General features: G+C 44.2%; 1 protein-coding gene across 1 annotated transcript in view; it reads right to left on the bottom strand.

Moving 5' to 3' along the window:
• Positions 1–17,209, bottom strand: part of camk2g2 (calcium/calmodulin-dependent protein kinase (CaM kinase) II gamma 2) — a 400,303-nt gene that overhangs the window by 184,571 nt on the left and 198,523 nt on the right. The window contains 1 exon segment of the mRNA XM_052041768.1: positions 3,838–3,892. Coding sequence (XP_051897728.1) covers positions 3,838–3,892 — 55 coding nt within the window.

The raw sequence follows: 17,209 nt of genomic DNA, 5'->3' as shown, positions 1-17,209 counted from the left end.
GGGCATAGACAGAGTGAATGCACACAGTCTTGTTCCCAGGATTGGGGAATCAAGAACTAGAGGGCATAGGTTTAAGGTGAGAGGCAATTTAATAGGAATTTGAGGGACAACTTTTTTTTTACACAGAGGGTGGTACGTATGTGGAATAAGTTGTCAGAGGAAGTGGTTGAGGCAAGAACAATCACAGCATTTAAAAGACAGTTGAACAGGTACATGGATAGGAAAGGTTTACAGGGATATGGGCCAAACACTGGCAAATGGGACTAGCTTGGATGGGGCACCTTGGTCGGCACGGATCAGTTGGGCCAAAGGGCCTGTTTTCGTGCTGTATAACTCAATAACTTTAATTGAAACTGTGCTCTGGATTTTTCAGGACATCCCCCCTTGGCAGTGCGTTCCAGGCACCACCGCTCTCTGTGTAAAGCATCTAACTCTGACATCTCCCCTGAACATAAGTTCACAGATCCCTCAAAGGTGCCGCTCAAGTTGATAGGGTGGTTAAGAAGACGTATGGAGTGTTGGCCTTCATTAGACGGGGGATTGGGTTCAAGAGCCGTGAGGTAATGTTGCAGCTCTATAAACCTCTGGTCAGACCACACCTTTTGTGTTCAGTTCTGGTCGCCTCATTATAGGAAGGATGTGGAAGCTTCAGAGAGGGTGCAGAGGAGATTTACCAGGATGCTGCCTGGATTAGAGAACATGTCTTATGAGGAAAGGTTGAGCGAGCTAGGGCTTTTCTCTTTGGAGAGACGCAGAATGAGAGGCAACTTCATAGAGGTGTACAAGATTATGAGGGGCATAGATAGAGTGGACCACCAGCACCTTTTCCCCAGGGCAGCAATGGCCAACACCAGAGGACATCCGTTTAAGGTCAGAGGGGGAATGTTCAGGAGAGATGTCAGAGGTAGATTCTTTACACAGAGAATGGTGGGTGCCTGGAACACACTGCTGGGGGTGGTAGAGGCTGATACAATAGGGACATTTAAAAGGCTCTTAGATAGGCATATGGATGTAAGAAAAATGGAGGGTTATGGGCTGTGCAGGAGGGAAGGGTTAGATTGATCATGGAATCGGTGTTCATAGAGGTCAGCACAACATCGTGGGCCGAAGGGCCCGTACTGTGCTGAACTGTTATATGTTCTGCGTAACAGTTCACAACACGGCACACTCCGGTAACCAACACATCCACGAGAGCGGACAGGTTGAGTTGGGACAATGCTGAGCGACAGGCTGGACCAACTCTCAATTAACCGGCACCCATCAAATCCAACAGGTGCTGCGGAGGACTGAGCTTTTACCATCGTAATCTTCAGTGCCTTTCACATTCCAAAGGAATTCTGACTTGATCGGTAAAGAAAACTCAGCCATCTAACTTCAGTTAATTAAAACGCACATCTAGGGCACGCCACCAAGAGTCAATGTTAAACTTGTCCTCAAAATGCTGCCTTCTAGCTCAAGGGAAAACAATGCACTATATTAATTACGAGCACTTTATCATTGGACTGAGGTTTAGGTTGAACTGTCCCTAATTATCTGAAATTATATCAGAGAAATGATAATTACCCTAGAATGGAGACAGCCCCACAAGGATAGCAAGTGATGCAGAAATGTAAGTTCTGAGCAAAAGACAATGGGGCAAGGGAAAACAATGAGCAAATTTTAGACTCTTGCTAAGAGGTTCCTTTTGTAGAGAAACCTGTAGCTGGACTTCTTAAAATTATGATTTTATCTAATCTAATCATGAGGTGTCACCAAAGACTCTTGCAAGTTACTATAGGTGTACGGTGGAGAGCATTCTGACTGGTTGCATCACCACCTGGTATGTAAGCTCCAATGCGCAGGATCACAAGAGGCTGCTGAGGGTTGTAGACTCAGCCAGCTCCATCACGGGCACAACCGTCCCCACCTTTGAGGACATCTTCAAGAGGCGGTGCCTCAAGAAGGCAGCATCCATAACTCACCATCTGGGACATGCCCTGTTCTTGTTACTACCATCGGGGAGGAGGTACAGGAGCCTGAAGACCCACTCTAAATGATTTAGAAACAGCTTCTTCCCCTCCACCATCAGATTTCTGAATGGTCCACAAACCCATGAACACTACTTCGTTATTCCTTCTTTATGCACTATTTATTTATTTTAGTAGTTTTATGTCTTTGTACTGTACTGCTGCCGTAAAACAACAAATTTCATGCCACTTAAGTCAATGATAATAAATCTGACTCTGATTCATTGAAAAGTGTAAGGCTGAATGCTAGGCAGTGCATTCTTTGTCTCTGCCTCTCATTCATCTTTGAAGATAATCCTTAACCAACCATTTGATCACCCGTCCTCACTACCATCACCTGTTGGGGCTCAGTGTCCATTTCTCATTGACAACAACATTTGGCATTTTACTTGGATAGAATCTCAGCACAGATGCAAGTTGTTTTTCCTGGGATGAGGAGTTTATAATGTGACTGGTGAAAAGCTTAAAATGGACGGAATGGTTTTTCTCCTCCTTGTGTATTTTGTAAAGAAAAACTCAGTGAATAATACACATTTGAGCTCTAAATAAAATGGACTCTGCAAGTGTATTAAGCTACAGTTTGATTACTGCCTCTGACTCTAAAAAGCTCTAGAAGGTTAACTGACTAACACAGTAACAACCTTCCTTCTTTCTTTCAACCCAAACCTTAAATGGTGAAGGGGGAGAATACAAGGCAACAAAAGTCTTCCTAAAACTGTATAAACAATTGGGCAGGCCACAGTATTGCGTTCTGTTCCAGTCACCAGAGTACAGGAAAGATGCAACAGTACTAGAGAGAGTACAGAGGGGATTTGTACAGATGCTGTCAGGGCTGGAGGATTATAGTTGTGAGGAGAGGTAGTCCAGGTTCAAGGGAGAGCGAGGGGAGATTTAATTACAGAGACCTGACAAGGTGAACAGGGAGGACCTAGTTCCCTTAGTGGAGTGATCAATAGCAAGGGGCATAGGTTAGGTTAATTGGTGGAAGGATTAATGGGGAGTTAAAATGAGTGGTGGGACCAGCATCTCAGTGCCTGAAAGAATGATGGAGGTAAAGATTCTCATCACTTTTACAAGGTGCCTGAATAGAACACAGACGCAGAACTTGGTCAGCATGGATGAGTTGGGCTGAAGGGCCTGTTTCTGTGCTGTGTAACTCGATAACACTACAGTGCAGGAGCCGGCCCTTCAGCCCACCATGTCTGTGCTGAACATGATGCTTCTTACATGTTGCTATCGTATCTGTTTCTACCAGCTCGCCTGGCAGCATATTCCAGGCACCTAATGTTCTCTTAATAAAACTTGTCTCTTGAATGACCACTTGAGAAACTGTAACCTTCAGGGGTAAAGTCCATGAGCTGGGAAATAGGATTAATCCAGCTTTTGAACAGGATAAGCACACTGGGCTGAATAGCCTTTCTCCATGCCATAAATTTCAATGGTTCCATGTGTGCACAGGGATGGGTTTCTGGAGGTTTGTCCCACTCGAGCCCTGCTATGTTTTCCATGAGCAGGTAATTAACAGTTAGAGTGAAATCACCACGGATTCCTCCTTGGCTTGTATGTCAGCTCCCTTGGACCCCTGATATTTGCAAAGGTGGAAGCAAAATCATCAAGTTACAATCTACCCTTTTGTTTAATTTTCCATGTCAAAGTTTGAGACCAGACTTGCTGGCCTCTTCTCTCTGGTTCACATTGAGAGCCATCACCAACTGGCTCCATCACCTTTAAAATTTTAACAATGAGGTACAAACTGTAGTCAGTAGCTTCCTCAGTACACCAGAAAAAACAATAAACTGTAGTTATTACTAGTGAACATACAATTACTTACAGGTCAAATATGAGGTAGTGAAATCCTTCTTCTGATATGCTGTCATGGAGACGCACTGAAAGAGAAAATGGAGCATTTAGGATCAGCTTGGTTGATAACTATGTTTAAGAATGATTGATTGTCTCTGGTACATTATCATTGTTTCCATTTGACTAAACTATTTTAGAAAATGGAAAGAGAACCAGTTATTTCCTGGTAGGGTTTTCCCAACCTTGATAGCAAGAGCTCTCTTTGGGACGCACAGCAGTTCCCAAACATCAGAAACCTCCCCTGATGCAGCTACTCACTGACCTCAGGATGTGCTTTTTATAAAAAAAAGAGCAACGGCCTTAAAGAGATGAGGTAACTTGAACACAGCTCCATCTGTGTGGCTTGGAGACATACCCAAATGCTGAGAATGTCCAACATCACCAAAACTGAGCAACTTGGTTAGTGCCACAATCTGGCTGTGGGAGCTTACTGTATGCAAACTGACCACAGTTCCACCTGGATGAGAACAACAAAGACATTTTATTGAATGCGAAGGAGCTGTGTAATGAAACTCCTTTTCTCTACAAGCAATGTCATGTTAATCGAGAAAAAAAGATGTAGACACACTTTTCAGTGACTAGTAATATTTAGCTTCTATGGAAACTAACGGATCTTAATTGAGGCAAACTGAAGTTGGCCAATGAACATCAGGTTCTTAAAAGATAAACCACACACCATAAAGCAGAGACATTCTCAAACAGAAGACATTTTTTTTGCTCTTTTTCTAATAATTACAGGGATATTAGTTAGTACCTCCAGCATTTTACACTTCATGCTGATGTCAAATGAGTTAACAAATGTGGTTCTTACAATCTCCACAGATCGACCCTACAGAAGCATCAAAAGGAACATTTGATGAAGCTCTGGTTCCGCACGGAGCCTTACCTACATGGAAAGCAAATTCACCGGAGTACCTGCAACTTCAGGCTGCTGATGTTTTATGGGGAGTAGATCAGATATCAGACCAGAAACCACATATACAGGAAGGGACCTGGAGAGGTGGGAACTTCTGAGATGGATTTCAGCAGGAATTTCAGTTCTGGCCTGGGATGTGAGCTCCGGTTTCTCAATGCTCTGGGCATTCACTTGCACTGTTCACCATCCCTGCTCCCCGTGTGACCAATGCCAATGCTGTTCTGCGGGTAACAAGCGAGGAGCAGATGCAGCCACCAGTCTGCCTGGACTGGGGGACTTCAGTTATGGGGAGAGATTGCACAGGCTGGGCTGAAGGCTGACCTGACAGAGGTAGATAAGATTACGAGAGATGTAGACAGGATAGATAGTTAAAATCAGGAGGTATGAAAAACAGGAGGCCATAGGTTGAAGGAGAGAGAAAGACTAACTGCGTGCCAGCGATGCTGCTGCAAGCAAGCTTTTCATTGTACCTACACCTCACCATACCTGTGCACATGACAATAAACTCGATGACTTGAAGGGAATTTGAGGGGAAAGTTGTTTTTAACACAGAGAGCTGCTGATATCTGGAACTTGCTGCCAGAGGTGGTGAAATCAGATACAATTGCTAAAATGGTTTATTATTGTCACATGTACCGAGGTACAGGGAAAAACTTTGTTTTGCATACCATCCATATAGATCATTTCATTACAATTGCTACTCTAAAAGGCATTTAGACAGACACAAACAGGCAAGGCACAGAGGGGAAAGGTCCTAATGCAGGTAAATGGAATCAGTGTAGATGGAGAAAAGGTTGGCATAGACATGGTGGGCTGAAGGGCCTGTTTCTATGACTCTAACAGCCATTGGACCAAAGGTTAACTGCATCCAGCTGACCCCAACACCAAGCTCTCGCTCCTAAAGAACACAGGTCTCCCTCAATCATGTCCCACCACCCACTGACATACCTATCAATCAAAACACACAAGCACCTACCCTGTCTCTGCTCCAACCACACCACCCACTGTGAGAGGAAATAGGGGCTCGTCAAATCCTCACCCAACATGTCTGAGAGTGCAGCACTTCCACAGTGGGAGCATCAGCCCACATTGTTGAGCCTGGAGCAGGATTTCAACCGACAACCTTTGGACTGAAGAAGTTACAGCACCACCCACACAGCCAAGGCTGTGAGAGGAATTTTAGGTCAGACAAGGCAATAGGGTGTGGGCTACAAATGCCCCTGTCCACAATCCCAGCAGTGCCCAACTCTTCCGAGGAGTTTTAGAGCATTAACCAGAAGGTTCACAGAGTCACACAGCACAGAAACAGGCCCTTCAGCCTAACTTGTCCATGCCGACCAAGATTCCCATCTGAGCTCGTCCCACTTATCTGATGCAGGGTTTCGAATGGAAATCTCGACTGTCCATTTCCTCCTACAGATGCTGCTCAACCCGCTGAGTTCCTCCAGCAGATTGCTTGTTGCTCCAAGTTCCAGCAGTCTCTAGTATCCCTATTTCCCTGCGTTAGGCCCATATCCCTCTAAACCTTCTCTATCCATGAACCTGTCCAAAAGTTTTTAAAATGTTGTCATTGTTCCTGCCTCTACCACTTCCTCTGGCAGCTTGTTCCACACACCCACTCCCCCCTGTGTGAAGAACGTTTCCAGTCATATAAAGGCTTGGATTTTCGCTTGCTTAGGGGAAAGTCAGAGAAGGACATGGTGCTCAGAGGGTTAACACTTAGCTCTGGCATACTGTGGATGCTCACTGTTGCCACGGCAACAGGTGAACTGCTTTTCGAAGCCAGCATCACCTGTAGTTCTGGGCTTCGAGCAAGTGACGGTCCAATCCTGAAGGTTGAGGGAAAGGTCTCTGAAGGGCAGAGATTTGCCCGTATTCGGAGGTAGCATGCACCTCTGCAGTGTGCAGTAGCCCTGCAATCTTAGTTTAAATCAATACCTCCCAACTACTGCAGAGCAAAGGCTCAGCAGTCGAAGAAAATCAAAAACAACTGAAAACCAGATTGAGCCAAAGCTTGTATCTGCGTCTTGATATTTGCATAAAACCAGCAAGTGTGTCAGCATTGCACAGCAGGTTACTGAGCATGTGAAAGAGAGGTGTACTGTTTAGTTGGGATTTAATGAAGTCTTCATTCAAAACCTTTATCACTGTTACGTGTCTCATTGATTTTTCTTTCCACCATTGACATCTTTCACTTAGCATTGTAGAGCAACAGGTAACGGGGACTAGGAGGCCATTCAACTGCTTGAACATGTACTGCTGTTCAATGAGGTCATTGATCTACATAGCTCCTGATCACAAATATTCCTTAATATTTCAGAGAGCACTTCAAATATCCAAGCACCTCAGAGATAAAATTAACAAATGACAGCATTAATTCTCACTGCTGGAACATAGTTCCAAATTTCTAGCAATCTCTGTGCAGAAGTATAGAGTATGGAAGTTGGGATGTTACGTTGCAGTTATACAAGACATTGGTGAGGCCACATTTGGAATATTGTGTTCAGTTCTGGTCACCCTGCTGTAGGAAAGATGCCAGTAAGCTGGAAAGAGTGCAGAAAAGATTAACAAGGATGTTACCAGGACTTGGGGGACTGGGTGAGGCAGGCTTGGACTTTATTCCTTAGTGCGTCGGAGACTTGAGGCGTGATCGTGTAGAATCATGGGGGTCATATATAGGGTGAATGCACTCAGTCTTTTTCCCCAAGAACTAGAGGGCATTGGTTTAAGGTGAGAGGGGAAAGATTTAATTGGAACCTGAGGGGCAACTTTTTCATCCAAAGGATGGTGCATATGTGGAACGAGCTGCCAGAGGAAGTGGTTGAGGCAGGTGCATTTAAAAGACACTTGGACAGGTATGTGGATGGAAAGGTTTAGTAGGATATGGGTCAAATACGGGCAAATGGGACTGACTTAAATGCACATCTTAGTTGGCATGGACCAGCTGGGTCAAAGGGCCTGTTTCCATGCTGTATGACTGCACAGAGTGGATGTGGAGAGGATGTTTCCATTAGCAGGAGAATCTTGGAGCTGCAGGCACAGCCTCGGAATAAAGGGATGTCCCTTTAGAACTGAGATGAGGAGGAATTTCTTCAGCCAGAGGGTGGCAAATCTGTGGAATTCGTTGCCACAGAGGACTGTGGAGGCCACGTCATTGGGTGTATTTAAGGCAGAGGTTGATAGGTCCTTGATTGGTGAGGGGATTAAGGGTTACAGGGAGAAGGCAGGAGAATGGGGTAGAAAAAGAAATCAGCCATATTTGAATGTAGAGCAGACTCGATGGGCCAAATGGCCTTAATTCTGCTCCTATATTTTATGGACTCTACGACTCTGCATGAAGAAGCGTTTCTGAGCTTCTCCCTGAAAGGCCAGGTTGTGTCCTCTCGTCTTGGATTCCTGACCCATTGGGATCTATTAGATCCAGAGGAAGTCAGAGCCATATTCTAGTTGTAGAGTAGTGAAATGGAGACACCAGAGACGGCAGATGCAGGAATCTGGAGCAACACACAAACTGTTGGAGGAACTCAGCGGGTCGAGCAGCGTCTGTGGGTGGAAAGTGTGAGGAGTGAAAAGGGAAGTTGTTCAGGGTAAGGACAAGTTCTGCCAGGTGGATGAGAGTGTTGGTGAAGGGAAATCGGTTGGATCCTTTTTTGCAGAAAGAAGCAGAGGGCTTTAAGATTACCCGGGTGCTGCTCGACCCGCTGAGTTTCTCCAGCAGATTGTTTGCTCCCCCTCTGAGACCATACCCCACTAATCTAATTCCAGAGAATGAAGGCATGCAGTGGTCAAACCATTCTCTGGATACCTGCAAGGTGAATGTTGGTGTTTTACCAGCTGAACCAACACAAAACTCTGGAACAGAGCATAAGTATGCTTCCCAGTGCTTGCCCAATCAGAGATCTCTCTACTTAGGGCACCAAAGTAGGCAGCTTTCCACAGTAGGAAAGACAATTAAACTAAAATAAAATAGATAAAAAGCAAATCACATCTAACCTCATCCAAACCACAGTCATGACAGCAAAATTATTGGCTCCTTCCTGTGAGAAGAACAGGGAATGTGGGAGTGCAGGGATATTGAAGGGGACATCGTCTCTGTTTTCACCCCTAATTCAAACCCTTTGTCAAAAATGCTCACTATGTACATAATTTTTTAAAATGTTTTTACCAAGAATTCAAAACTGTAATTGGATTTTTGAATTTCTGATTATTCAAATTACAATTTAATAGAAGTTTCACATTTCACTTATTATCCACTTGTTTTAACTTTGGAGAAAGACAGAGGAAGAAGTATAATTTTTTTGTTATTCGTTTATCGCTGGTAAGGACAACATTTATTGCCCATCCCGAACTGGCACTAGAAGATGGTGAAGAGACCCCAGCTTGGAGGTGACTTTCTTATCAGCCACAGTAATATCTCAGGAAACCAAAGGAGATGGTCAGGGACTAGATGCTGAGTGATAAATGACTCACTTTTGAACTTCCCACACCCAGGAATTTTGTAAAATAGTCTTCATTTGCTGAGGAAAATGTAGGTCCAACAATACTTGAGAAGCTTGACACCATTCAAGTTAAGGTGGTCCACTTGACTGGCACCCCACCTACCACATTAAACTGAACTCCCTAAACTACCAGCATACCATGACCGCAGTGAGCACCAGCTACAAAGGTCACTGTAATTACTCTAATTACTCATAAAGGTTCCTCTGACAAGACCCTCGAAAACCCGAACCCCACACACTAAGGAAGATGAGGGCAACAGGCAACACTTGCAGATTCCCCTACAAGTCTCACAGCATCTTAGCTGGGTCCAACCACATGACTGTAGAGGCACCTTCGCCATAAAGACTGCAGCAGTTCATGAAAGTGGCTCATCCCTACCTTCTTAAGGGCAAATATGGATGGACAGTAAATGTTGCTCTTGTCGGCAATGCTCATGTCACACGAATGAACAGGTAGGCTTCTCTCAAAGGTAGGTGATAATGAAACAACCTTTGCCGTTTAGGATGGCAGATTTCAGCCCTTGAACAATGTCAGTGAACTGGATGAATTTTTACAACAATCCAATAGTTTCATTGGTATCAGTATTGCTTCTAGAGTTGGTTCTCCACTATCTCTGGGAGCTTTCCTGTGTCTAATTCCACCCACTTGCCAATCTCTTCCTTTTGACATACCGGTGAAAGCTCTTATCGTCTATTTTTACCTTTTCCTCCTGTTAACTCTCACATTCTGTCTTGTCTTTATTTTTCTTAATCATCCTTTGCTGAATTCTAAAAACACTGTCAATCCCCAGGTTTAATGCTTTTCTCCAGGAACTTCAGTGGTGTTTCCTTAGATTTAATACAATCTTTAATCTCTGCGGTGGAAAGGGTGAGCAGCTTCAAGTTCCTGGGCATCAACATCTCGGAGGATCTATCCTGGGCCCAAGACATGGATGTAATCACGAAGAAGGCACGCCAGCGGTTCTACTTTGTTAGGAGTTTAAGGAGACTTGGTATGTCACCAAATTTCTATAGATGTACGGTGGAGAGCATTCTGACCGGTTGCATCACCGCCTGGTATGGAGGCTTCAATGCACAGGATCGCAAGAGGCTGCAGAGGGTTGTAGACTCATCCAGCTCCATCACGGGCACAACCCTCCCCACCATCGAGGACATCTTCAAGAGGCGGCGCCTCAAGATGGCGGCATCCGTCACTAAGGACCCTCACCATCCGGGACATGCCCTCTTCTCATTACTACCATCAGGGAGGAGGTACAGGAGCCTGAAGACCCACACTCAACGATTCAGGAACAGCTTCTTCCCCTCCGCCATCAGATTTCTGAACGATCCATGAACCCATGAATACTACCCTCATTATTCCTTTTCTTTGCACTATTTATTTATTTTGTAATTTATAGTAAATTTTATGCCTTTGCACCGTACTGCTGCTGCAAAACAACACATTTCACGTCAAATAAGTCAGTGATAATAAACCTGATTCTGATTCTTACAATCCCCAGTTCAACTCACCTTCCTGTTGTCTTTGTTCATATTGATGACGAATCATTTATTATTTCTTTGAAATGCTTGCCTGTCTGTACCTGTCTACTGACAAACCCTTTCACCCAGTTTCCCACTCTACTCCTGCCACCCTGCCCCTCACACACTCATTGTATCCTTTATTGAGATTGAAAACCTTCAAATTAAGATACATCACTGTTGAATATACTGCATTATGGTCACTTTTTCCAAGGGGACCTTTACAATAAGATTAGTAAACTCTTTCTCATTGCACACTCCTGGATGTAGAACAGCCTGTTGTCTCATCAGTTCCTCAGCATACTAATCGAGAAATTCATCTCATATCCATCCAGGGTTCATTCGCTGCAACGTTAGGACTGATTGGTTTGCTTAGTCTGCATGGAGATTAAAGACACCTTGATCACTGTAATGACCATGTTACATGGATCTCTAATTTTATTATTTCCAAAGGATGGCAGAATATCTTTAGTGTTGATTGAGGGATAAAGAGGTCAGGACACGGGACAAAGTTCTCCAGCTCTTCAATACAGTGTCTCAAGACCCGTTGCTTCCAACTAAGAGAAGAGAACAGGTCTTGATTTGACATCACACCCAAGAAATGCCGCACATCACTCTGGCAATGGACCATCGGCCTTGGTGTTTGCCCTCAACCCTCTGGAGTGGGACTTGAACCCACAATCTACTGACCCCAGATCAACACCTCTCCCCACTGAGCCACCGCTGAACCATCTTACTCAGCACTTTTAAACTCCCTGATGCCCCTGTGGGATTTGAACTCAAATCATTACATGTCTAACCCAGACCTCCCGGATTATAAGTCCAAAACAGAATCACTGTGATCTGGTATCCTCTGAAGATTAAACCTGCCTTTTTTTCATTATCCTGAAAACCTAAAACAATTTTTGCTCAGAGAGAGATTTAAGCCACGTGGAACAGATACCAGAACACACTGGCCTAGAGGTTATGATGCTTTTTGCAATTGTTTTCTCTGCTGCTAACAAGCTTTGTAAACCAGTATTATCTAATCATATACATAATCACAAAAAAAGTTTTGCATTTATTTTGCATCCTAACTGCCTCAGCTCAGGTCGCTAGGTTTACAATCGATAGAACAGTTTTAAAATGCAGTTACGCCTGACCTATTCCTTGCTCTATTTCCTACGTTTTTAATTGCAAGATCAGAAGGTAACAAAGGAATAATGGTCTCAGCAGCTGATGAGTGAGGTAAGACCCGGACAACAACACTGACTGCACTTTGAGTGTAGGCCATAGATTTTCAAGCTCTTTGGAATTCTCTCAAGAAATGCTGCAACAAATGAATAAAAGTCTTAAATATTTGGTTCACTTGGAGGCAGGATAATAATTTGTGTTGCTTAATACACTGCTGCTGATGTTGTTAAATAGTGTGATATCAGACCTATCATGAACAAAGATATGTTTCTGTATTGCGTGAACCACTCCTACACACTATTCAATCCATACCCCCACTCATTACAATGACTGACATAACTGAAACAGCTCAAGGCTATTTGATAAACTACATTACAAAGCCTGGTCCTCTTAGGAAGCCCCATGAGAAGGTCCCATATTAGTAGGGCATTTGACAAGGTCCTATAGTAGGCTGCTGCAGAAGGTTAGGGCACAGCAGCCATTTTTCACACAGCAAGCTCCCACAAACAGCAACGTGCTGATGTGATCAGCTGCCCTTTCTGTAACGTTGGTTGGGAGATAAACATTGGGCAAGGTTTGGGAAGAACTCCTCTGCCCTTCAAAATATTGCCATGGAATCTTTTGTACTCTGACTGATGCCTCAGTTCACATTTCTATGTTTCCACGGAGCAGCAGACCCAAAAGGTGAGCTGACTAATTGGATCCAAAATTGGCTTGGTGACAGGAAGCAGAGGGGGGTAGTAGAGGGATGTTTTTCTGATTTGAAGTCTGTGTGGTGTATTGCAGGGGTTCATGCTGGGACCAACTGGTCACTGCCTTTCTTATGGCTTAACTGGAACCCCTTCCTACCTCTCTTCATCTAAACACCTTCAACATACTCTCTTATTCCTTTCCTTCTCATTACTTGACCCAGATTCTTCTTAAATTGCAGCATTAAGGAGTAGTATGACTAGTTTACCTTGAATTCAATGAAGGAAATAGTGTAGACTCCATAGGGTCTTCCCCTGATTGTCTGTAAGGTCGGGGAGACTTCTCACTCTCCCAATTACCACCTTCTGTGCTTGCAGGCAAACCCCAGACAACAAACACTGTATTTACCATGCCAATTACAGCCTCAGAGACTAAAATTAGCTGTGATTGCACTGGTTATGGAGGGATGGGGTGTGCAGAACGATGAGTTTTATACAAGAGCTGTACTGCAGGGAGATCCCACAGTGTGGTCAGTTCTCCAGCTGCATTGCTGATGCCAGCTGATAATTCGTGCCAACTGTGATGCTTCCTACAGTGAAGACTTTCATGACACATTCTTCAATGAGAGTCCAAGATTTAAAATAAAGCTATCACAAACGGGGTTGAAATAACTATTTGCAGATCAGACAACTGTTAGATCACCAATGCCACAAACTGCTGAGTAATTCAACTGCCCTCACCCACCGCTGCTTTCTTGTGGGGTGTATTTCAAATGAAGATCTGAGTCAACATAAAGCCAACATGGTGAGTGAATCACACATCAGAGAAACCTCACAAATCTCATTCTTGTATTGGGGATCAGAAATCATGAGCCCAAACTTCCCAGGAATAGAAAGCATTTACAGTACTCTTCAGGTCCATTCCAGAGCCTTGCAAAAAGCTGGGCAACCAAGGAGGTATTTATAAAGCATGGTCACTGTTGTCATGTAGGGAACGCAGCAGCCATTTTTCACAGAGCAAGCTCCCACAACAGCTGATGTGATCAGCTGCCCTTTCTGTAATGTTGCTTGGGGGGATAAACATTGGCCAAGGTTTGGGCAGAACTCCTCTGCTCTTCAAAATATTGCCATGGAATTTTTTATATCCCAACTGATGCCTCAGTTCACATTTCTATGTTTGCACTACGCAGCAGACCCACAGTGTGTCGGCCAAGATCTTTGCAGTTGGGTCTTTGGTGCCAGGCTCACATACCACGCCAGTAGTGACACGTGTGAATCAGCCAGCAACTTCGGGGGAGAAGGAGGTACACAGAGGTGTGGCTCTCCTTATTTTAGTTGTGAATTTCTGTCACTTTCTTGGTGTTAGCACAATGTACCCTCACGTCCACTTGGCCAGGGATGAGTGAGGGTAGGCTTAGTAGACGTCAGAAATGAGTCACAAATGAAATGAACCTCTATCCATTTGTCCCTTCGTCTCTCCCGACCCACACATTATCCCAACCAACCCAACGCATCGGCAAAGAAAGAGTTCCCAAGGTGTGCAATACCTGATAATCTGAGATATTTCCATGTTGGTATTGCATTAAAAACAAAATAGAGCTTTTATAATTGTTGGGTAAATGTCATTCAATGGCCACAGTTCAACCATCTGGAGAAAATTCTTCCTAATTCAGCATCCATTTTTATTCAATGAACTCTGGAATTTTGGCTTTCTCTACTATTTGCAGGGAGTCATTCCTCAGCTTACGTGTCCCCAGTTCCTCTAAGTAAAAGTAATATCCCTGATCTATACCTCCTCCTGATTGCATCATCTAGTATCACCAAATCCAGTTGCCTCAGAACTGCTTGTGTACCAGACGGACACACAGGTTCCTCATCCTTCTGACACCAGGGATCAGCCCCGTGGCCTCAGGATGTGAACAGTTCTGTTGGGTCCTTGGCAAAGACTTGAGGACAAAATCTAAGGGAACACTTCTGAAGGAATGCGACATTATCAGAGGTGCAGGCTTTTGGTGAACCCAAGCCTCACCTCACCAGGCAGATGTGAAAGGTCCCATGATCTAGAACAAGACTTCTCCCCATTGTCCCAGCCACTATTTAACACACACCCAACGCCACTAACATTCACTCAAGAGTTGGCAGATCGATGGACTGGGAAACCTGTCCCATGTAAGAACTGGTGTGGATATAGCAACTCCAGTGAAATAAATACAGACGAGAAGGGGCGGTAGACCTTTACTTGTTTCAATAGATGTGAATGTCGCTGGAAGAGCTGACTTTTAATGCCCACCTTAATTATTGTTGAACTGAGAATTCATTTTAGAAACAACAACATTGGTGGAGAAACAAGAGACGGCAGATGCTGGAATCTGGAGCAAAAAAACTGTGGAGGAACTCAGTGGGTCAGGCAGCATTTGTGGAGGCAGAGAGACGGTCAACATTTCGGGTCGAGACCCTGCATCAGGACAGAATTGGTGGTTCTAGAGCTGGATGCAGGCAGACCAAGTAAGGACAGTAAACTTCCTTTTCTGATGGACTCTGGTGACCCAGATGGATTTTTACAACAATTGTGGAGACCAGTATATATATATATTTTTTTTAATTACAGGTGTATTTAAACACTTGTATTGAAACTCACCAGCTGCCTTGGTGGGATTTGAATTTGTATTTCTGGACCAATGATCCAGGTCTCTAAATAGGGTCCAGGAACTCAGCCACCATATTAAGATACCAGTACGTCAGCATGCCTAGATACAATAGTTATTTTAGAAGTATGTGCATGTGATTTTTGAAATGTTTTAATTATTTAAAATTAATTTTAATGTCTTAAATATTATTCCTATCTTATAGGACAGAGATGAGGAGAAACTGCTTTTCCCAGAGAGTGGTGAACCTGTGGAATTCTCTGCCCAGGGAAGCAGTAGAGGCTACCTCATTAAATATATTTAAGACACAGTTAGATAGATTTTTGCATAGTAAGGGAATTAAGGGTTATGGGGAAAAGGCAGGAAGGTGGATCTGAGTCCATGGCCAGATCAGCCATGATCTTATTGAATGGCGGAGCAGGCTCGACGGCCCAGATGGCCTCCTCCTGCTCCTATTTCTTATGTCCCACATCTTTTTGAGTGCTTGTTACTGTCAAAGACACTCATCCTAAGTTCAATGTAAGTGATGGCTTTGACCAACAGTGAGCTTGAAGTGGCACGGCTTCACCGCTTGTCTCAGCCAACCAGTTAGGATCGGATAGCCACTGTGCTGCATTGTACCGCATTGCGAAGAGTGGGGCCAGGACCATACTTGAAGGAAGAACACAGTGCAAGCCAGGGCAGGACACCAGAATGCTCAGAATCAGCAGGAGACCAGCCCCATGATGTTCTTGATTATATTGCTATCAGTTGGAACTGACTGTGGGCAAGTTGGCTGCCTTCCATTCAACAGAGACTAAACTTGGTGTAAAGCACTTTCAGACAAGGTGTGGTCATGAAAGTCACTAAATAAATGCAAATCTTACTCTTATTAAAATGCAGATGAATATTCAGAGCCTGCCACAGTGTGACACAATGTAACGTGACAACCATTGCTGACTTTCTCTATTGTTCCACACTTGCCCAGTTTTGTTGAGTGGTGTCAAATATGTATGTTCTTTCCTTTAACAATCTTGTCCTGACAGCATGACTAGGGAGGGGCTCACTGTTGCTGCCCTGGCTTCACTCTTCCTCTCATCCCTCATCTTTCTCCAACTGTCGCAGTGCTGCACACAAGGCAGGTGCTGACAAAGCTCAAGACCCTGCCTAAAGGCTGCTCCAATACTGGCCCAAATACTCCTCGAGGATTCCAACGTCATTTCCACCATTTCTTGCACTCAAGAAATGACTGTGAACAAGAAATGAACTCCACCATTTCTGCCCGTCATTGTCCATGCAATTTTCCCAGGAGCCATCACTACAGTCAGGAGCCAGACTTTCAGGGACTTGTCCAGTAAAGATCTCTTTGACGCACCATTACTGGTGATTGGGTACCTGTGTGGCTTTACAAGTTTCCTTGTCAAATCCTGTTCACCCATTCCCTTGCAGTGATTAATCAAATTATATTTTACCAGATTCAGAAGAGGTACAGGGAGCCTGAAGACCCACACTCAACGATTCAGGAACAGCTTCTTCCCCTCCGCCATCAGATTTCTGAACAGTCCATGAACCCATGAACACTGCCTCGTTATTCCTCTTTTGCACTATTTATTTTTGTAACTTATAGTAATTCTTATGTCTCGCATTGTATGGCTGCCACAAAACAACAAATTTCATGACATATGTCAGTGATGATAAACCTGATTCTGATTCGATAGCATTCAGCAGCCCCCACCACAATTTCTTTTCCGTGCTTTGCCACATGTGAATCTGGCCACATTATTCCAACAGCAACCATCAGAGAGCAATCTCAGGACAACCTGGTCTTCCTCTGCAACACCAGATTGGAATTACTGCTGGATAACTGATAAATTGGTAAATTGGTCTATTGCACTGCCTGGGGTGGTGGTGGAGGCAGGTACCT

Source organism: Pristis pectinata, chromosome 30, assembly GCF_009764475.1.
Source record: "Pristis pectinata isolate sPriPec2 chromosome 30, sPriPec2.1.pri, whole genome shotgun sequence".
NCBI classification, from domain to species: Eukaryota; Metazoa; Chordata; class Chondrichthyes; order Rhinopristiformes; family Pristidae; genus Pristis; species Pristis pectinata.
Note: the sequence above shows the minus strand (reverse complement) of the source record. Positions and strands in the feature narration are given on the sequence as shown.